General features: G+C 38.6%; 1 protein-coding gene across 1 annotated transcript; it reads left to right on the forward strand.

Moving 5' to 3' along the window:
- Positions 1-2,651: 2,651 nt before the first annotated feature.
- On the forward strand, positions 2,652-18,477 carry LOC120721655 (adhesion G-protein coupled receptor G1-like). Its single transcript, XM_040012150.1, has 14 exons — positions 2,652-3,073; positions 4,320-4,438; positions 7,657-7,732; positions 7,895-8,036; positions 8,742-8,861; positions 9,562-9,687; positions 9,810-9,855; positions 12,304-12,398; positions 14,888-15,006; positions 15,243-15,511; positions 15,600-15,687; positions 15,971-16,100; positions 16,260-16,416; positions 17,852-18,477. Exons 1-14 carry the CDS (start codon positions 3,066-3,068, stop codon positions 17,944-17,946), a joined length of 1,590 nt encoding a protein of 529 aa, XP_039868084.1. The 5' UTR covers positions 2,652-3,065; the 3' UTR covers positions 17,947-18,477.
- The last annotated feature ends 1,106 nt before the right edge of the window (positions 18,478-19,583 follow it).

Genomic DNA, 19,583 nt, shown 5'->3' on the forward strand with positions numbered 1-19,583 from the left:
CATATGTACGGGGTAACTCTGTAAGACATCCCGCGATGAGACAGTACAACTGAACCGCAGAGAGCGAAGGGTGCAATAAACTATTGACAAAGTACCCATAAGCAGACCACCCCGGTCAGGGATTCGCCAGACGCGAAGGCCAAGCAGGGGGATTGGAGGCAGCAGTCTGCAGATGCTAGACTGGCCCGAACTGGTTGTGCAGGATGCAGGACCTCAAGTGATCAGCCGCTCAAGGTCAGCCCGGGAACCACGAGGCAGACCACCAGGGAGCGCAGCACACCGGGCTGCCAAGTAGGATCCCGCTGGTCGCATAGGCCTACAACATGCAGGCAATGCCAGACAAAGAGTCGGCGCTACAGGCTGAAGAACTCTTACTCACCACAGCGAGTGTAAGCCGGCAAAGCGGGCAGCAGGCCAGGGGGGCACAGCCTATAGTAGCAGGTCAAGCTAGGGATGAGACCTGTCCATCCACAGAGCCGAAGCCGCCCAGTGCTGTTGACAGACAGGTAGGGGACCTGCTGAAGTGGAGGGCTGAGCAAGGCAATGACCCAAAGGTCCACCCCCAGCACTGTCACTACGTGCTGTCCGCAGACAGATGAGCCTCAAGAGTGAACTCGAACAAGATACTCAAGCTCAGTCCCTAGAACAGGGCTGGCCCTTTTGATCAGCCTCGAACTTAGGAGGGGGATAATATTGTTTCCAATGCATTTCAGTTTAAGGGAAAGGACTTTCTATTATACATGGTGCTTGAGTTTTTTATGAGAGAGAAAACAAATACGCTCAAATGATAAGTTTTCACAATTTATTATTAACCGGTTAGACCGGTTCAAATTAGTTTGACATGGCACCATGGAGTATGTCAAATGTTCCCCACTGTGTGCCCTTCCTTCTATTTCAGGCATCTTGTATTTAGTTCATTCATATGTCTGTGTTTTCTCTAGTTATCTCACTTTCTGTGTTATTTTAGAGTTTGTGTTCCTTGTTTGTCGTCTTGATTCTTCTTCCCTCGTCAAAGTAGATGCTTCTGTTCCTCCCTTCTCAGTGTTTTTTTTTTGGGTTTGCTCCTCCCTAGTCTTGCGTCTCTCTTCAGCTTCATGCTTTAGCTAGTGTGTGTTTTTAAATTCTAGATTTTTAGACTTCACTTTCCTTTTGTACTCACTCAAAAATTGACTGACTTTAGGTTTAACGCACTCTGTCTCCACATGCTTGTATTTTGGTCCTTCACAACCTACAATCTGCACATCCTGCAGATTCTGACACACGGATGAATTACTACTTTCATTTTCAAATGTGCGTACTCATTGCATCTCCTGTATAAAGTGTAAACAGTTGTTTTTCTCGCTCTTTCTTGTGCCATGCAGGTTTCTTCATCTTCCTGTGGTTTATGATGTCACTGAAAAAGGCTAAAACCGCAGTTACTAAGACAAGCAATGAAACACGAAGCACCAACACCTAGCTTACACACAACTATGTGCTTCTGACATATTTTTTGTCCTTGTGTCAGTTCAATATCTCAATATAGGGTGGAGAGCCACCCTATCCCTAACATCACAACAACCCGCTACAAGTCCTCGTTCACTGCATCCATGAATCTTGTCTGTGGTCTTCCTCTTTTCCTCTTACCTGGCAGCTTCATATTCAGCCTCTTTTTTCCAACATATCCACTACCTCTCCTCTGCACATGTCAAAACCATCTCAACCTTGCCTTTCTAACTTTGTCTCCAAACTGGTTAACCTGAGTTGTCCCTCTGATCTACTTCTTTGTTATACTCATGGTGAAGTCAGTCCACCCTGGTCACTCCCAAAAAAATATCCCTGTCCACTTCTGGCTACTGTCTTTTTTTCAGAGCTGCTGCATCCAAACCATACATCACAGCAGGTCTCACGACCATCTTGTAACCTTCCCTTTCACCCTTTTCACTCTTGCTGCTGTCCTTATTTCACAAATCACCTGTGACACTCTCCACCCACTTCAGCCTGCCTTCGCACTCCTCTTCAATTTTCTTGTGTGTTGTTTGTTGCTTTGGATGATTGACCAAGTTATTCAAACTCATCTAGTTTTGCTATGTCTGCTTCTTACAGCTTTACTGTAACTGTGTGGGCACATCCACTTGAGATACATGTGGGATAAGTCTGGGTTTGTGCGGCCCACACAGCTTCAGAGTTCATCTGGACCGACCCACTTTGGGCCTGCACAGCCTTTTTTGATGGAACATATTATTAAATAGGAAAAGGTCACCTAACTGTGACCAGCTTGTTACTGCATCTGCTTTTAATGAGTCTTAAATGCAAAATATTTCAATGAAATTACCAGGAAACTATTTATTTTTCCTTGTCCCTAGTCATCCTATTTTTACTCTAAATAGATGAAATGACACAAACACACAGTAATTAAAGGCATGCAGAGTAGACACACTTCAGATGTGTCCACTAGCCTTTAGCACGAAGCTTTAATTTAGGGTAATGACAATGTCAGGTTTCATCGCTATGACTTTGTTGTTCATGCTTTGCAATGCAAATCAAGGTTTTTATTCAAAATGCAAAACTTTAACATGAAGAGATTAGATACAGCTAGTTTCTCACAGACTTTAACTTTGAATTTCATTCTTGTAACAACGGGAGGAAAATTCCAATATACATAAATTGTTCAGCTTAATCTCTTTTTGAAATCAGAATTTGGATCAGTTTTATTACCAATTTTATACATAAATAAGGTATTTGTCACAATTTCATGGTACTTCATGGTACTTTCTGTTCAATTTGACCTGCTTTAAGGGAAGAAGTAGCTTGAAAAGAATGTGTTTTAGTGCTGAAAATGTGAACAGTGTTCAGTATTATATTTTAATAACGTCATCCTGTATTTGCTGCATGCTCAGTAGTGACAAGGAAGGGAAGACGTGTATTTTTAGCTTTCTAGCAAGTTGATACTTCCGCTTTCTTACTTAGAATGTCATTTACATTTGTTTCATCAACTTCCTTTACACCTCTTCCTATTCAGCTCTTTTTCCCCCCTGCTGTCACTTCTGCTGTGTTCTCTGTCCTAATGAACTGATTTCCACAGCAACATGCAAAGGTAGGCTACGCTTTGGTTCACTTTAAAGTACATTACACTTTTTGTGTTGAGGCTAATAACAAGGATTAAAAAAAATATACATTTTATTTCAATGTATTTATTAGGATTATTGGTAGTATTACTAATAGTAGAAGTAGGAGGAGAAGAAGTTGTATAAGTTTTATTTCTTAATCTGTGTTTTTTTTAAATAAGTTGGTGCAGTCTCTAAAACTGGACATCTTTATATAGAAAACATCTTGTGGAGTAGCACTTTGACTGATGAGTCTTCAGGGTGATGGTGTGAGAGCTTTGGTGGCTGTCTCAATATCTCTACATTGACTAAAGGTCTTACTTTGTCAAATAGACCACAATGATAATTTAGCTTTAAATATCTTTGTAGTATTTGAATTTCAAATTGTTTAACAGTATAACATTAAATCGATTAGTGTGCTACAGTACAATGTAAGATGCTATGACATGGAACCAATACCATCTCACATGTGTCCAGTTAGAGGAATTTGAACATTTGAACCTGTTACTCATTTACAATCAGTTTGCTGAATGGTTATAAACAGTGTTGATACTGATAACATGTAATAAGTTCTGGTCTGTTACATTACCACTGCATTCATTACTCATGCTGCATTCCAATCTAAACAGTAATAGGTGGTTTCCCCCTGTCTTTTGAATATAAGATGTGGGAACATTCCTTAAATTATTACACCTACTTTTAGTGGAAATGCAAAAGTATTACTAATATTTAAGAATGAAAACAATAAAGAATTAAGAATAAACATGTAGTTAAGGGTATGGGATGGCCATACATCAAAGGAACATTGACTTTCAGTTTGAAACAGGACCGAGGGCAGTTTCCAATGGTTTGATGACCCCTCCATCCACCGAGACCTCCTCTTGTGGCTCAGTTATATGGTTATATGGCTCAGTACCAACTTAAATCCCTTTATCCAATCATACATTCTGTGAGACAGTAAAACATAACACTTTTTCATTCCCCGTACTGTACAATCAAATTACCGTTTTTAATCAATTAGAAACCTTAAATGCGGTGGGAATGATTTTCTGTCTACCTTCATCATAATGGCAACAAAATTAAAAAAAAGACAAATAACATAATGCTTGAATAGCTTTGTAAAATAATGCTAATCTAAATGAATCAACTAATTTAAATCTGAAAGGAACTTTGACAACATTTGACGGAAAAGCATAGATTTTTTTTTTTTCATTCTAAATGTGAGTCTCTTCACAGGAAGAAGAGCTGGATATTCTGGTGGCTGATGTCTTTTGTGTCTTATGAAATGCTTTATGAGAATTGGGTGTCAGGACAGGGTTCCTGTGAGACTATGTGCAATATAACATCTAACATAGGTAAGTTGTTAACTGCTGTAATAAAATAATTACTTAAATCTGGGGACAGCAGACAATTTAGATTCTAACCCAAGAAACAAGGGGTGTGAGTTATTTACTTTTTCCTTTTGCCTTTTATGAGTTTATATAAACTCGGCTTGTTTTCTGTCAGTCTTTTAGCTACATGTGTTTATTTCTCTCCTACTCCTCCTCTTCTATTCTACCACAGCCCTAAAATGTCAGACATAAAATGTTATGTCCCTTTAAATCACTTTACTACACTTTAGAAGAAAGCATTCAATCCTCATTTAAATGTTCTTTAAATTTCTTTAAGTTTAAATTTCTTTAAGTGTTTTCGTTTAATAAATAAACGAAAACACTTTCAAATCACATGAGCCAATATTTTATTCAGAACAGAACAGAAATAACACAATAGATGTTTAAAATGAGACATTTTTCAATTTTAAGCACAAAAATTAGCTCATTTTAAATGTGATGCTTGCTACAGGACATGTTTACAATAGTGTAGCATCTGCTCTTCTTTTCAAAACATTTTGAAGACGTCTGGGCATCAAGGTTTTGAGTTTCTAGGGTTTTGGTGTGGGAATTTGTTTGATGTAGTTTTCATTTAATGATGCACCAAATGTTCTCTATAGGTGAAAGATTTGGAAAGCAAGCATAGCAATTCAGCACCCAGACTCTTCTCCGATGAAGCAATGCTGTTGTAATAGTGGCAGTATGTGGTTTTGCAATTTCCTGCTGAAATATAAAAGGCCTTCCCTGAAACAGATGTACTCTGGAAGGGATCATATGTTGCCTTTTTATGAGGATTTTGTTTATATACAGAAAAAAGAACATATTGCAGATGACAGTTCCAGTGTCACTGGCGATGCCCTCCACTCCCGCCACCCAACAAGTGGCTCCAATGCTAACGCGAATAGGAGGGGGTCCAAAACCTTTCAACATTCACTGTTTCTTCCAAAACACGCAAGTTGCCCATACTGAATGCATTTATTCCAACACATATCATCAAAGATGCTGACTTTTGAATTGAAAGCTGATAACACGCTGGAATGTCTCCCACTCTTTAGCCTGGAGGATGAGACGTCTGTGATTACCAACTATGTCAAATTTGGACTCGTCTGGCCATAGAAAACGTTTCCATTTTGAAACAGTACATTTCACAGATATGACGCCGCCTCTCGATCATGTTCAAACATGGCTTCCTTTTTGCATGACAGAGCTTTAGTTAGTATCTGCAGATATCATATCAGATTGTGCTTATCGACAGTAGTTTCCTGGGCCCCTTAGTGATGTCAGTGACACAATCATGCCGATGAATGATGCAGTGTTGTCTGAGGGCCCGAAGACCACGGGCATTTAATAAAAATTTTCAGCCTTGTCCTTTATGCACAGAGACTGTAGCACTCTCAGTGTAAATGGTTACAGACGCATCTCCAGTTTCTCTGAATCTTTTGATGATGTCATGCATTGCAGATGATGATGTTGAGGAACATTTCAAATCAAATCAAATCAAATCACTTTTATTGTCACATCACATGTGCAGGCACACTGGCACAGCACATGCGAGTGAAATTCTTGTGTGCGAGCCCCACAAGCAACAGAGATGTGCAAACACAACAACACAAATGAGCAAAATACAAGAATGGCCAACCTGAAACTAATAAATATATGTACAATATATAATAGTGTATGCATTTCTGGATGTGTATACTAAATATTTTCGTGTGTGTGTGTGTGTGTGTATACACATTTTTACAAATTAAATAGTAAAAAAAAAACAAAAAAAAAACAAAACAATAATAATAATAATAATAATAATAATAATAATAATAATAATAATAATAATAATAAAATATCTAAAATATACAGAGTTGAATATGTGCAAAACAAGTGGCATTTATATACAGTGTGGAGTGCATAATGTTGAAGTTCCAGTAGTGAAGCTGAGGTGTCTATGACGTGTTCAGCAGTCTGACGGCCTGGTGGAAGAAGCTGTCTCTCAGTCTGCTGGTACGGGACCGGATGCTGCAGAACCTCCTTCCTGATGGAAGCAGTCTGAACAGTTTATGGCTGGGGTGACTGGAGTCCTTGATGATCCTCCCCGCTTTCCTCAGGCACCGCTTCCTGTAGATGTCTTGGAGGGAGGGAAGCTCACCTCCAATTATCCGTTCAGAGCACCGCACTACTCGCTGGAGAGCTTTGCAGTTGTAGGCGGTGCTGTTGCCATACCAGGTGGTGATGCATCCAGTGAGGATGCTCTCAATGGCACAGTGATAGAAGGTCCTGAGGATGCGGGGGCTCATGCCGAATCTTTTCAGTCTCCTGAGAAAGAAGAGGCGCTGCTGCGCCTTCTTCACTGTTTTGTTTGTGTGTACTGACCACGTAAGATCCCCAGCCAGATGTACTCCAAGGAACCGGAAGCTGCTCACTCTCTCCACAGCAGCGCCGTTGATGGTGATGGGGGTGTGTACTTCTCTGCACCTCCGGAAGTCCACTATCAACTCCTTTGTCTTTGCGACGTTGAGGGTGAGATGGTTGTCTTGACACCAGTGGGTCAGGGCGCTGACCTCCTCCCTGTAAGCCGTCTCATCACCGTTGGTGATAAGACCCACCACTGTAGTGTCGTCCGCAAACTTCATTTGAAGTATTCCACAATCTTTTAAGGTACTCTTTCACAGACTGAAGAGCCGCTGCCCATCTTTTCTTCTGAGAGACTCTGGCTCTCTGTAAGACATCCCTTTTATAGCTTATCGTGTTACTTGCTAGATGTTCTCCCAGCTGAAACGTTTTGATCTTTCTTGCTATTTCAGCCATTGTTTGTGACCTGTATCAAGCATCAAGTTTGAAATGTAAAATTTCTCAGTTCAGACATCTATTATTTATGTTTTGTTGTGAATAAAATATTAGCTTGTGTGATTTGAAAGTCTTTTGGTTCTCATCTTTGTCAAAATTTAACGAACATCCCTACTTTTCTGGAATTCATGTTTTATATACTATAACTTGTTTCGAACAGCCATTTTTCTTACATGGTGATATTGCATTTAAAAATGAACCTTTCAACTCTGCTTCTCACATCTCCATTCCCCTATAAATGTCTTCATAACGAAATATGAAATTGTATAATGTTTTAAGATTAAACTTTCATACATTCTGGGGACATGTGGGTGGTTTAATTGTACAAGGGTAAAATGTGTGTTCTTACATTTTCTCTACAGGTCGTAATCATACAGAGTGTTGTATGGATTATACAGACAAGGTTTTGAGAACTGGAAACCGCACTGACGCTATGACGTAAACATTTTAATTATTACACAAAATTTTCAGTATTTAAAACAAGATTTCAGATTTGTGTGGTTTTTTGTGTTTATTAATTATTTTGAAAAAAAAAAATTACATTAATTAAAGGATGTAAATCATTAATATTGTTAATATTTTCCTATCCTCCTCCCCAAGAGCCATTAGGACTCTAGAAAGTGTTCTAGAGAGAACAGAGGTGAATGTGAGCATGCAAGTGTGTGTCAAAACATTTGTGGCGCTTCTGCACAAACCCAATGATACCTTTGGAGGCCTTAAAATTTATGCTGATGACACACAGGTAAAAAAAAAAGAACATCACATGATCCTATTGAACAATGGTTTGTAGTCAGACTCAAAGTGTAGCCAGAAATACCTACCAACTACTGAGCTGATATTTGGATCCAATTTTGAGGTTGGGTCAGATATTGGTTAGGACCTGCTTTTTTAAGGTCTGAAACATTGTAATAAGTCTAATGTTCTGTTCAAGGTAATTATGGCGAACTTAATTACCTCGAACAGGTAATTAACTCTTTGTAAAAAAGGAAATAATGAAAATAAATGTCAAACTAGGAAAGCTTTTATTAAATTTATGACAACGTCTTGGCATTACCTTGAGTGTTTTACTCCATTTCTATTTGTCAGCTCAAATCTGTGTGCAAGGAAGTGAAGAAAAATTCAGCCCACTTTTCTTTACACATTGTTTATTTCACTGAAGTCTGTGGGCATTCGTTTATGTGCAGATTAAGGTCTGGATAGTTATCAACATTATATTTTTATATTATAATTATTATATTTCTTATAAAATATTATATTTTACATTTTATTATACTTTTTGTGAAAACGTTTGGAAAGTGAACTTTTAAATTCAGTTCACTTTCCAAACAGCAACACCATGACATCAATGTGTTTTATTTACAATGTCAGTAGCAAGAGTTGCATTATGTTACTGCTATTCACATGCAGTTGTTTTCTTTCTGTTCTTGGCATGTTGATGCTGATACAGGTAACACCAGATGTGCCTCTTCTCAACAGTAAAGTCCTTGTCCAGCTGCCAAGAGAACTGGGTGCTGGACCGAATAACAAGATTGTGTTCTGCATGTTTAAATGGCCTAAAATGAACAAGGTCATAAACTACATTTTCTTATATAACAATATGTAGGAAAAGGATTTGGTGAGCTATAGAACAATAGGATTTTTGCCAATTTTGTATTTACACATTAAATTTAAACTACCGCTCATGGAGCTCGAGGTTTTGCTTGTTTTAGTCTAATGAAATAACATTTGGATTTCAGGTTATATTTTTTTCTTATTTTTACCACTTGTTAGGAAATATGTATTTCTAGCTAATTTAGTAATTCTTTAGTGTTTTTGGTGATTTCTAGTCTTTAGGTTTTGTTACTGTGCCTCCTTTGTTTCCCTTGTGTGTGTCTAGTCATCCTTGTCTCTATTTTTGTGTATTTCCTGGTTTATTTTGACAGTCCTGTGTCCCGGGTTAGAGTATTCTGTTTTGCTTCCTCCCCGTCTTGTTTGTCAGATTAGGTTCAACTGTGTCTCCCTTCTGTTATGTATTCCCTTGTTAGCCTCTGTATTTATTGTGTGTTGACCTTTTATTGATTAATAAAATGTAAATTAGTACACATATTTTTGAAGGAAGCTGGGTACACAAGGAAAGAATAATTTCATTTTTAACTAAATGTAAATTATTTGCATATCAAACAGTGCATCTAGATCATTGAGTAGTGTGTTTTTTCCCCCCGAAACTAATATTAAAACTGTCTTTGCAAAACTGTTAAACCAGCTGACAAATTTGCATTTTATTGTAGAGCATTTTTGAAAGCCCACATGAAGTATATGATCAAAGACTGGTTGGTCTGAGTGTGCAGAACAAGGAGATATCAGGACTGCAGGAGCGCATCAACATCACGATGGAGTTTACCAAGAAAATTGACGTAACTATGCTTTTTTTGAACATTTATTTCATTTCTACCTCTTGTTACTTTATTGCATAATTAATTGATACATATGATATGCTGTACATTTTGTACAAACATGAAATATTTTTGTGTCATAGGAAACTCAAAAACCCTCGTGTCATTTCCTTAATTATTCAACATGCAGTAAGTAACAAGCATCACATCTGTCATGAACAGTAATGTACACTGCTCAAAAAATAAGTAAAGGAACACTTTTTAATCAGAGTACAGCATCAAGTCAGTTAAACCTATGGGCTAAAGGTGTGGTCAGCTAAGTAGCAGAGGGGGTAGATAATTTGACGTTAATAAAATTAATACCAGGTGTACTAGATGGATAATAATGAGACAAACTCCCAAAAAAGAATGGTTTTACAGTTGGTGGACACCGATATCTTTCCATCTTCATCTATTCTGTTTTTTCACTAGTTTTGCATTTGACTGGGATCATTCTCATTACTGTTAACATGAAGACATACATGAACCCTACAAAGGTTGCAGAGGCAGTCAAACTCCTCCAAGATGGCGCATCAAGACATGTCATTGCCAGAAAATCTGCTATGTCTCCCATCACACTTCGCAAGAGCATAGAAGAGATTCTAGGAGGCAGGAGGTTACTTTAAGAGAGCTGGACAAGACTGTTAAAGGTCCTTAATCCATAAGTACCACATGTGACCTTTGTGTAAGGAAGAACATGAAGAGCACAGATAGAGGCCTACAAAACGACCTCCAGCAGACCCGACATCCTCAAGTAGGCTCATTGATGCCTTTGTCCAAATCTGGGAGGAGATCGCCAGGGACACCATCCACAGTCTCATTAGGAGCATGCCCCAGCTTTGTCAGGCAAGCACAGAAGCATGTGGGGGACATATGAACTACCAGTGATGGGAATAACGGCGTTACAAGTAACGGCGTTACTAACGGCGTTACTTTTTTCAGTAACGAGTAATCAAACTAATTACTATTCCTATCGTTACAATGCTGTTACAGTTACTAACAAGAAAATGCGGTCCGTTACTATTGACAGTTGAAGCTGTGTTCAGCTTACCGCATCTTGTATCAGTTGCATGGAAGTAGCTGACTACGTAAGTAATCTGGACGCCACAGCTTTAAGCAGCTGCGCGCGCTCCCGCGGACGGTGATCACGATCACTGTCTAGCACAACACCTGGAGCTAAGGGGGCAAAACAATCGCATGAGTGCTGCTGTTTGACTGAGGAAGAGTAAAGTAGTCGCGGTAAGCCAATCACATGACCACTTAAAGACAAAGCAACAAGGTGATATATACCAGTTTATAAATTGCGTTGATAGGCCACGTAAAACCAGAGTCATGATAAACAATATATACGCGGTGTTTTTCCTCAATAGTTTCGTCACGTTTACTGTCTAAGGACAGCGCAGCGAGACCTCTCTGCTTATGAGCAACCCCCCCCCACAAAAAAAAAAAAAAAAACAGGATAAGTTTTAGGAGTGACAGCGAGAGAGAGAAAGACAGCAGAAAACGAGAGAGAGAGAGTTTTGAGATGTGAGAGATTTGTGACGTTTAGCGTCTTTGGAGTGTGTAGTTAATATGCTGTCTTGTGTAGTTAGTGTGTAGTGATGTGGATAGTTTTGTGTTGTGTGTCAGAACAATGAGGCGACTGCTGTCTCCAAATAGAAAAAGGAGTGATACACCTGCTGCTGTCAGGCCTGCAGGTATCAGGCTGTGATGTTCTCCTTTATAGTGGACATAAATTATTTTTTTGGAGTGGAACAAATAATTTGTGTGGCATCTTATTGAATGCAGAACAGCTGGTTGTTCTGTAAATAGTTTGAAATGGTTATTTTAAAAAAAATCAAGGTAAAAGGTAAATTGATGAATTTGTTGTTTGCAAAACTTGTGCATAGGATTTTAAAATTGATCATTTATATTTGCATTTAAAGTTCTGAAATATCATTCATTAAACATGTTTGTGGTTGTTAAAATGTAACTTTTTCTACTCTGATTTTACATTTTTTGTCTGATTTTAGATCAATTGTGTTAATACAGTGTGTCGGAATGAAAACATAACTGTAAATTCAGACACGTGAGGTTGTGCTTAAAAGGATGATACCAAACAAGGCAAAGTAAATAGTTTTTAAAGGTGAAATGTGGAGGGAAAATCAAAAGTAGTTTGAGTAGTTAAAAATGTTAACTAACTAACAGTTACTTACTCAGTTACTTTTTTGGAGAAGTAACTAGTAACTATAATTAATTACTTTTTCAAAGTAACTTGCCCAACACTGCGAACTACTGAGTACCATTTTGAATTGCTGCAAAGGAATTCAACCCACTGTAGGTTTATATTTCCCTTTCTATCAAAAAATGTGGGATCTGTTCATTCTTAACACATTACCCAGTTGATATCATTATAGATAACCAGCGTGATTCTTTTCCCCCTCAAAATCTGATGTGTTTTTAAAGTGTTCCTTTAATCTTTTTTTGAACAGCAAGACACCTATTTCTTTCATAAGTTGGACTCATTGGGGTTTGTGTTTTCACTCAGGGCCCCGACACTGAGTTGATGTTCAGAAATTGAATCTTTTGCATAATGGATCTGTTTGTTTTGTTTACCAGATTTTAGTGAGGATGGCTGCCTCACACACTGGACACGTGGTCAGACTAACATCACCTGTTCCTGTAACCACCTCACATACTTTGGCATCCTCATAGTAAGATTGGACTCATTCATTATATAAAGAGGGATTCAGTGAACTGCAAAACAAAGTATAAATACAACATCTTGTAAAGAATTTGAGAGCTCTCTTGTCCTTCTGTCTGTCCATCTCTTCTCACCTATGTCAACAAACATTTATCTGAACTGCTTCAAACTTTGCAGCTGAATTTCTTGGGTCTCGAGTTAATGTGTTACTGAGTTGATGTTCATCAGATGAGTGGTTCTCATATAAGTCTGTTAAAAAAAGAAGAAGAAGCCATTCTCCGTCAATTGGTTTTCCCCATCTATTTCTGGCACAGCATGCTTGGGAGGGGCACATTAACATATAGACATGTTTGTTTGGCTAGCTTCACAAGGACATGCCAGATCATTAATCAATCTACCTTAATTTTACCTCAAACCTTCAAACAGGCTTGTCAAGTGGTGTGGGGCAAAAGACAGCAAGCTTAAAAAAAAACCCCAGCAAAATTTAGTCATAGTGGTGACTGAAAGACGCACAGCTTCTCAGAAAGATAAGTGTTTTAGATTTCTTCTTTAGATCTTCGGTTTCCTCAGTTTCCTTTATCGGAAATGGTGATGGGCTCTTAATAAACCCACCCACACACCCACCCACACACACACCCACACACACAACAATTCAGGAAATCCGCATGTGATATAAATTTATAAATTAAAGTGACTAAAACATGGGTAACTGTGCGCTCATTGTATTAGTACAACTAATGAAAGCCAAAAGCATCTTTTATATGTTAGCAAATCTCTTTATCCGGTGTGTGAAAGTAAACAATGTAGTTTGCTCTCTGCATGCAAAGAAAAGAAACATTTTGCCATGTTACTGCACATGTATGTAATAAATGTGCAGTTTATATAACCTACACATTCATTGAATGTAAAAATTATGCATGCAAATATAGTAACAAATATGATTTGTTATAAATGTAGATACGTTAGTTGTGCATTTCCTTCTTTTTCTTCTTTTCAGTTTGGTTTCATTCTTGATGGTGCCACCAGATGACACCAAACTGAAATGATTTCTTGTACAGAATGTGTTCTACCTTCACCTGCTCTGCTCAACTTGTTTTCAATCAAATTACTATCCTGCCCTGGTCAGAGCATGGCAATGTTACATGCAACTGCTAAGGGCACAGTCTGGCTTGCGGCATAGCCCATCATTGCACCTTTATTCCTCTGACCGCACTTGAAAACACTGCAGCCAAAACCATCCACACTCACACAGAGAAAGTATTTGCACTGCAATCACACACACAGGAAGTGTGCAGTGCTGTCTGTTATTGCATGCCGTTCCTGTATTGCTGCTATGTTGTATTGCTTTTCATGTTAATTGTTTGTGTGTGTTGCTCGTGCTTGCTTACCTATCGTTTGCCTCCGTTTGCCTCTGTTGTTATGTTATGCTTGTTATGATTGTATGTAGCATATTTATTTAATGCTTTATTTTATTTTTCAGATGTATTCAGCTGTTCTTTTAACTTTCTTTTTAGCCCTGCCCCCATTTTCTTCAAGGGACTTGTACCATTAGGAATAACAAGCATACTTATTAACTTAATGGGTTAAAGTTAAAGTTACAGTGTAAAAATAATAATAAGTAAGAAAGTATTTGCTTCTGGAATGTGACTAATTGTTATAATTAGGGTTGCACTGATACCCATACCGGTATCGGGTATCGGCCTCGATACCACATTTTCTAAAGTACTCGTACTCGTTAAAAGTCCCCCGATACCGGGGACCGATACCACGGTCTGAGACCTGTCTATGTTTGAGCGGCATGTAAGGGGTTAATCACAGGCGCCGAGTAAATACCGAGTAAATACCTCTCAGCCCCATGTAGGAGTGTGGAAAGTGAAAGTCTTTGTAGCTCAGTGTCACACATTATAGATGAAAACAGAAACAGTCTGACTGAGATAATGCAGAAAAGCTACTTTTCTTAAAAAAAAAACTGCCACTCACTTTTTCCTCTCCATTAAGTGAGTTATCTTAGACATGATGTTAATACCTACCTCAGTTGCACTGACTGCCACAGTTCTATGTTGGTGGATGTTGTTAGTTTATTCAAATATTGTGCACTAAATAGCAAAGATGTTTATTAATGCCCCTTGTGTTGTCCAAAGCGGCAGAGTTTACAATAAACTGAAAACAATACTTGAGTTGCACTGTCACTGTTTAATTTTTTTTTCATAATTATTTATTCTGTAATATGCTGCATACAACATGCTTTTCATTTTAAATAAATGCTCTTAATTCCAAACCAGTCCCTTGTTTGTTTGGTTTTTTTTGTTAAATTATAGGACTAAAGCTGTTACCTGTAAATTGAAATCATGTTTTTATTAAGTACTCGGTATCGGTATCGGTGAGTACTGAAATGCAAGTACTCGTACTCGTACTCGTTTCCAAAAAAAGTGGTATCGGTGCATCCCTAGTTATAATACAAATAGTGAAAGATGATATAATCACGTGTTTTCTCCACAGATACCTGATCCTTCCATCACAAAGAAAGACCAAGAGATTTTAACACACATTACTGTGATTGGCTGTAGTATTTCCCTTTTTGCTTTGGTCATAGCCATTTTGCTCTTTATTACAAACAGGTAATAAATTCATTTTTCATATTCTTCCCATCTTCATCAGTTCTTCCACTCGTTTTTAGTACCTCCTGTAATCTCATTTGCCTCAGTTCCTGTCCTCTTTTTCTGAATCATCTCTTACAGCAAATGCTCTCTTTATTCTGTACTTATCACTTCATATTTTCTTTCTTCTCTTTTTACGGCCTACTATTTCTCCAGTTGTGATGTTACTTATCACAGATCAATTCTCTGTGTGACAGAAAACTCAGACAAGATGTCTCTATGAAGGTCCACATCAACCTTGTAATTGCCCTGATGCTCCTCAACCTGCACTTCCTGCCCAGTCAGGCAGCGGCAGCAGGGTCTTCCTCTGGACTTTGCTTATACATGGCTCTTTTACTTCATTATTCCCTGCTGGCCACTTTCAGCTGGATGGCCTTGGAAGGTTTCCACTTATATCTTCTCCTGGTCAAAGTCTTCAACATCTATGTCAAGAAATACCTGCTCAAACTCAGCGTAGTGGGATGGGGTGAGTGGAATAATTTAATCAGGAACCTGTCATTATCAATCTGGAAATGGTATGGTGAATAATCTTTTTTTTTTTTTTTTGGCTCCAGGCGTCCCTGCAGTGATTGTGTCAGTGGTGGTGATCATAGACAGAAAGTTTTATGGTCAGGTTGCTCTGGAAACATCTAACTCTACAATGTAAGATTTGCTAGCATGTAAGGAATCAGGAATAGTAGTTTACATTTACTTATTAATTGTTTTACACATGGGTTTTTGTATACATGCATGTTTATTTTTTTAAGGGAGAATCAGAAAGCTTCATTGCACCAAGCATCTAACTTGCTAAAATTGAAACATTATTTCCTTTGTAGCCCTGGGGATGCTTTTACTACATAGATCTGCATTAATGTGTCTTTTACAGAGCACATTGTTGATTTTTCAGTTTGTGAGGTTAAAACATGATCTGCTCTTTTTTTAATAGATGCTATATAACCAATTCCTACGTGAAAATATGGACTACAGTGGTACTGTTCAGCTTGGTGTTCCTTTTTAATGTAATCATGTTTGGGGTGACAATCAGACGTGTTTTGATTCTCCACCACACCAGAGAGGTAATTCTGTAGTCTTAAAAGAAATATTTAAGTAGTAATCCATCAGTGTATCCATTGGAAACCCAAAACCAGCAATGAAGTATTTTTTTTATGACAATTCAAGGTCTCAAACTTTGATTGTGTGTAACCTGGTATGTCATTTTATATTTGGCAAATCAGTTTGGGCAGAATAACCTTGAGAAAGCAAAGAAAGACATTTGCTCCCTGGCTGGAGTCATGACTCTGCTCGGCATTACCTGGGGCCTGGTCTTTTTCTCATTTGGCCTCCTGACCACTCCTGCCCTCTACCTCTTCTGCATCTTGAACTCACTGCAAGGTCTGTAAACACACATACACACAATCATAGCGGCAGAGTTGACAATGTGGATTGCGCCCATAGAAAAACTGTGATTAAAGTTTCTAGAAACTAGACATATTGCCATTTTCACAGTTTATTAATTCAACAAACAGGGTTCTCAGTAGGGATGGGTATCGTTTAGGTTTTATCCGATACCGGTGCCAAACCGGTACTTTTGAAACGGTGCCGGTGCTTAAACGGTGCTCAAACCGGTGCTTAAAGAATGGAGAACACAAAATTGGTCCAAAAACCTCTCATGTTCAGCTGTTTTTTTTGTAAAAAGGTAACAATGTTAGCCTTTTCTGCAGCTATGGGGCATATATGGTATCACTCTTGGCTGGAAGCAGTGCTTAAACAATGGAAAAAACACAAACTTTGTCCAAAAACCTCTCATGTTTAACTGTTTTCCACTTTCTTGGTCATTAGCTTTGGCAGGTGAGGTATCTGCCATCAAACAAGAAGACAGCCGCATGTAGCTACTGACTGATGTTTGCTAGTTCACCTTACATGCATTAATGTAATAACGTGGTTAGCCTACTCAACGTAAATTACACACGAACAACATTAAGCTACTCACGCAGAGAAGAACGGCTTCTGCTGCCATCATCATCCGTCATCATTTCTGCTACACTGGCAGGGCTAGGGGCCAGGACTCTCCTCTTTGTGTTTTTGGGGGATGTTGCTCCGGGTCCGATAACAGGCACCACACCCGCAGTAGATGTGCACGGTGTGAGATCTCGCAGCAAGCTATCAAATACGGCGCATTCCTCGGCTTTTAAAAAAAACGCTATGCGTCGCCAGGTGTTTCATCGGATTTGAGGTGTTACCTCCTTTGACAATATCACAGTATCACCTTAAAGCTCTTGTTGCTGCTGAGTTTGCATCTTTTGCTGTGAAGTACAGCCAGACTTTTGACCGCTTCGCCTTGGGCATTTTTAATCTGTAGCTCTGCTTAAAACAACGTACGTACCTGGACCCGCCTACTATCCTGAAAAACGTAAAATGATTGGCTAGAATCTAAAGTGTATCACAGCTCAGGAAAAAAAAGCACCGAAATAAAGCACCGAAATGTGCGCTGCTTTTCGGTCTGGTTACTACCGTTTATGTCAGAATCCACTTTATTATTAAACGTCTGCCGTGTAATAATAGACTGTAAATGTGACATTACTTTCCATTATAGGGGAGACATGAACTCTCTCTTCTGCCTAATGAGGACCAATGAACTATTTAAGATTTTTGTTAAAAATCTGTTTATGTTGACTAAAAGATAGGTAAGATTTTGTGTTGGATATGGATACACAGTGACTTGACAGAGATTTGACACAGATGCATTATTAGAGCCAATTTCGTGAACTCATCCTTTTCCCATCTAAACCTGCACATCTCTCTCTCTCTCTCTCCTTTGTGACTGCAGGTTTCTTCATCTTCCTTTGGTTTGTGATGTCACTGAGAAAGGCTAAAACCTCGGCTACTAAGATGAGCAGTGAAACACGCAGCACTAATAGCTAGTAGCAACACCTCCATAAGAATCTGTGTGTGTTGGTATAATTCATATTGTGATACAGTGACAACATGATTATTTCTTTTTTAAATCATGATGTTTATTTATAGAACAGCACAGCAGAAAAGGCAGCTGAGCAAGTGTGAATATTAATGTTATGTTTGAAGTATTATTGATGAAATACATGGAGTAAAACATTTGTGGTAAGGAATTAATCTCTCGTAAGAGCAACTTAGAGGATGGTTTCCCTATGCATTGTAAGCTTTTCCATATTTGAGCACAGTTTTCTGCCTAAAGTCATTCATTTACATACATGCATTTATAGAATGTTTTATAATTATCTCAGTTATAATTTCTTATTATTTTAATGTATATTAAACAGCAAATTTGTATCTGAACATATATTCTTGCATACCTTGAGTGCCAGTATTAAAAGCATAATCATGTTACTGCATGGTCGAGGTTATGTACTCTGGTTTGCTTGTACCAGTTAAAACATGTGCAGTAGCATTTTGTATCAGCTGTAGAAGTGAGGGGGATGCCTGGCTAATTCCAATCAACCGAGAATTACAATAATCCAGACAAGAGCTGATAAATGTAGTAGCGGTTTTTGATACGGGCGACACGGCGGTAGCCCGGAGCTGCATCGTGGTGGGGGGCGGCATCAAGGGCATTGCCAAAAAAAAAATTGTTGGTACTCATGCTGCCCCGACGACACGCCAGCGCATACTGGGGATGGCATAGGCACCAATCGTTTTTTCTATCGCCCATTTGCTGGGAGTAAGGGCGCCCTCTGTTTGCGAGGTGCGCAAGAAGAAAATAAATATACAATTTAGGACTCGGGGTAAAGGGATCAATTAAAATTTATATTTTATAGTTTGATGATTTAAAGTCTCACACACAACCCGTCGAAAGGGGAGGGAGACCTGCTCCTTCCAAATAGATCACATTTCATTTATAATGTTGTAAATCCAAGCCCATTATGTATTCATGATTTGAGTCCTGGGTTGTGCAAAATCCCAGAAATAAACCCTAGACAAAGTGAATCTGTGAACTAAGGTGTAGGTCTATTAGGTTATGTTGTGGTGATTCTCGAGTTGGGGAATGGGTGTTCATACTGGAGTGCAAAATTAAAACCAAGATGGACAAGAAAAGTTCAAATCCATCAGGTGCTCAGTTTAGAAAAAATAGAAAAGAAGAGGAGGAGAAACGAGCAAAAGATACAGGTAAGCAGATGTGTCATTGGACAATGGCAGGTCATCCTGAAACAATCAGAATCAGAATACTTTATTAATCCCAAAGGAAATTAGGTGGGTTACAGTTGCTCCTAGAAGAAATGGTAAAAATAGTAACAGTAATAGACTAAACTACAAACAATACATTATGTTACAGATTTTAATATTAATTAGTCATTGTTAATTATTGATGTGTCCTCTTCGCACTGTATGACAAATTATGATGGCTGTTTGGTAGACGTTTGCATAATATGCATACTATGCATAGTATGCATACTATGCATACTCTCTCTTCATATGTGTGTGTCTGTCTTTTCTCTGGTGAAATTCAGTATGGTTGTGCCAGAGGGAGTGTTCGCCCAGGGTGCCAAACAGGCTAGGACCGCCACTGGATAAATGTATGGATCAGA

The sequence above is a fragment of the Simochromis diagramma genome, unplaced genomic scaffold, assembly GCF_900408965.1.
Source record: "Simochromis diagramma unplaced genomic scaffold, fSimDia1.1 OVJJ01000603.1, whole genome shotgun sequence".
Lineage (NCBI taxonomy): Eukaryota > Metazoa > Chordata > Actinopteri > Cichliformes > Cichlidae > Simochromis > Simochromis diagramma.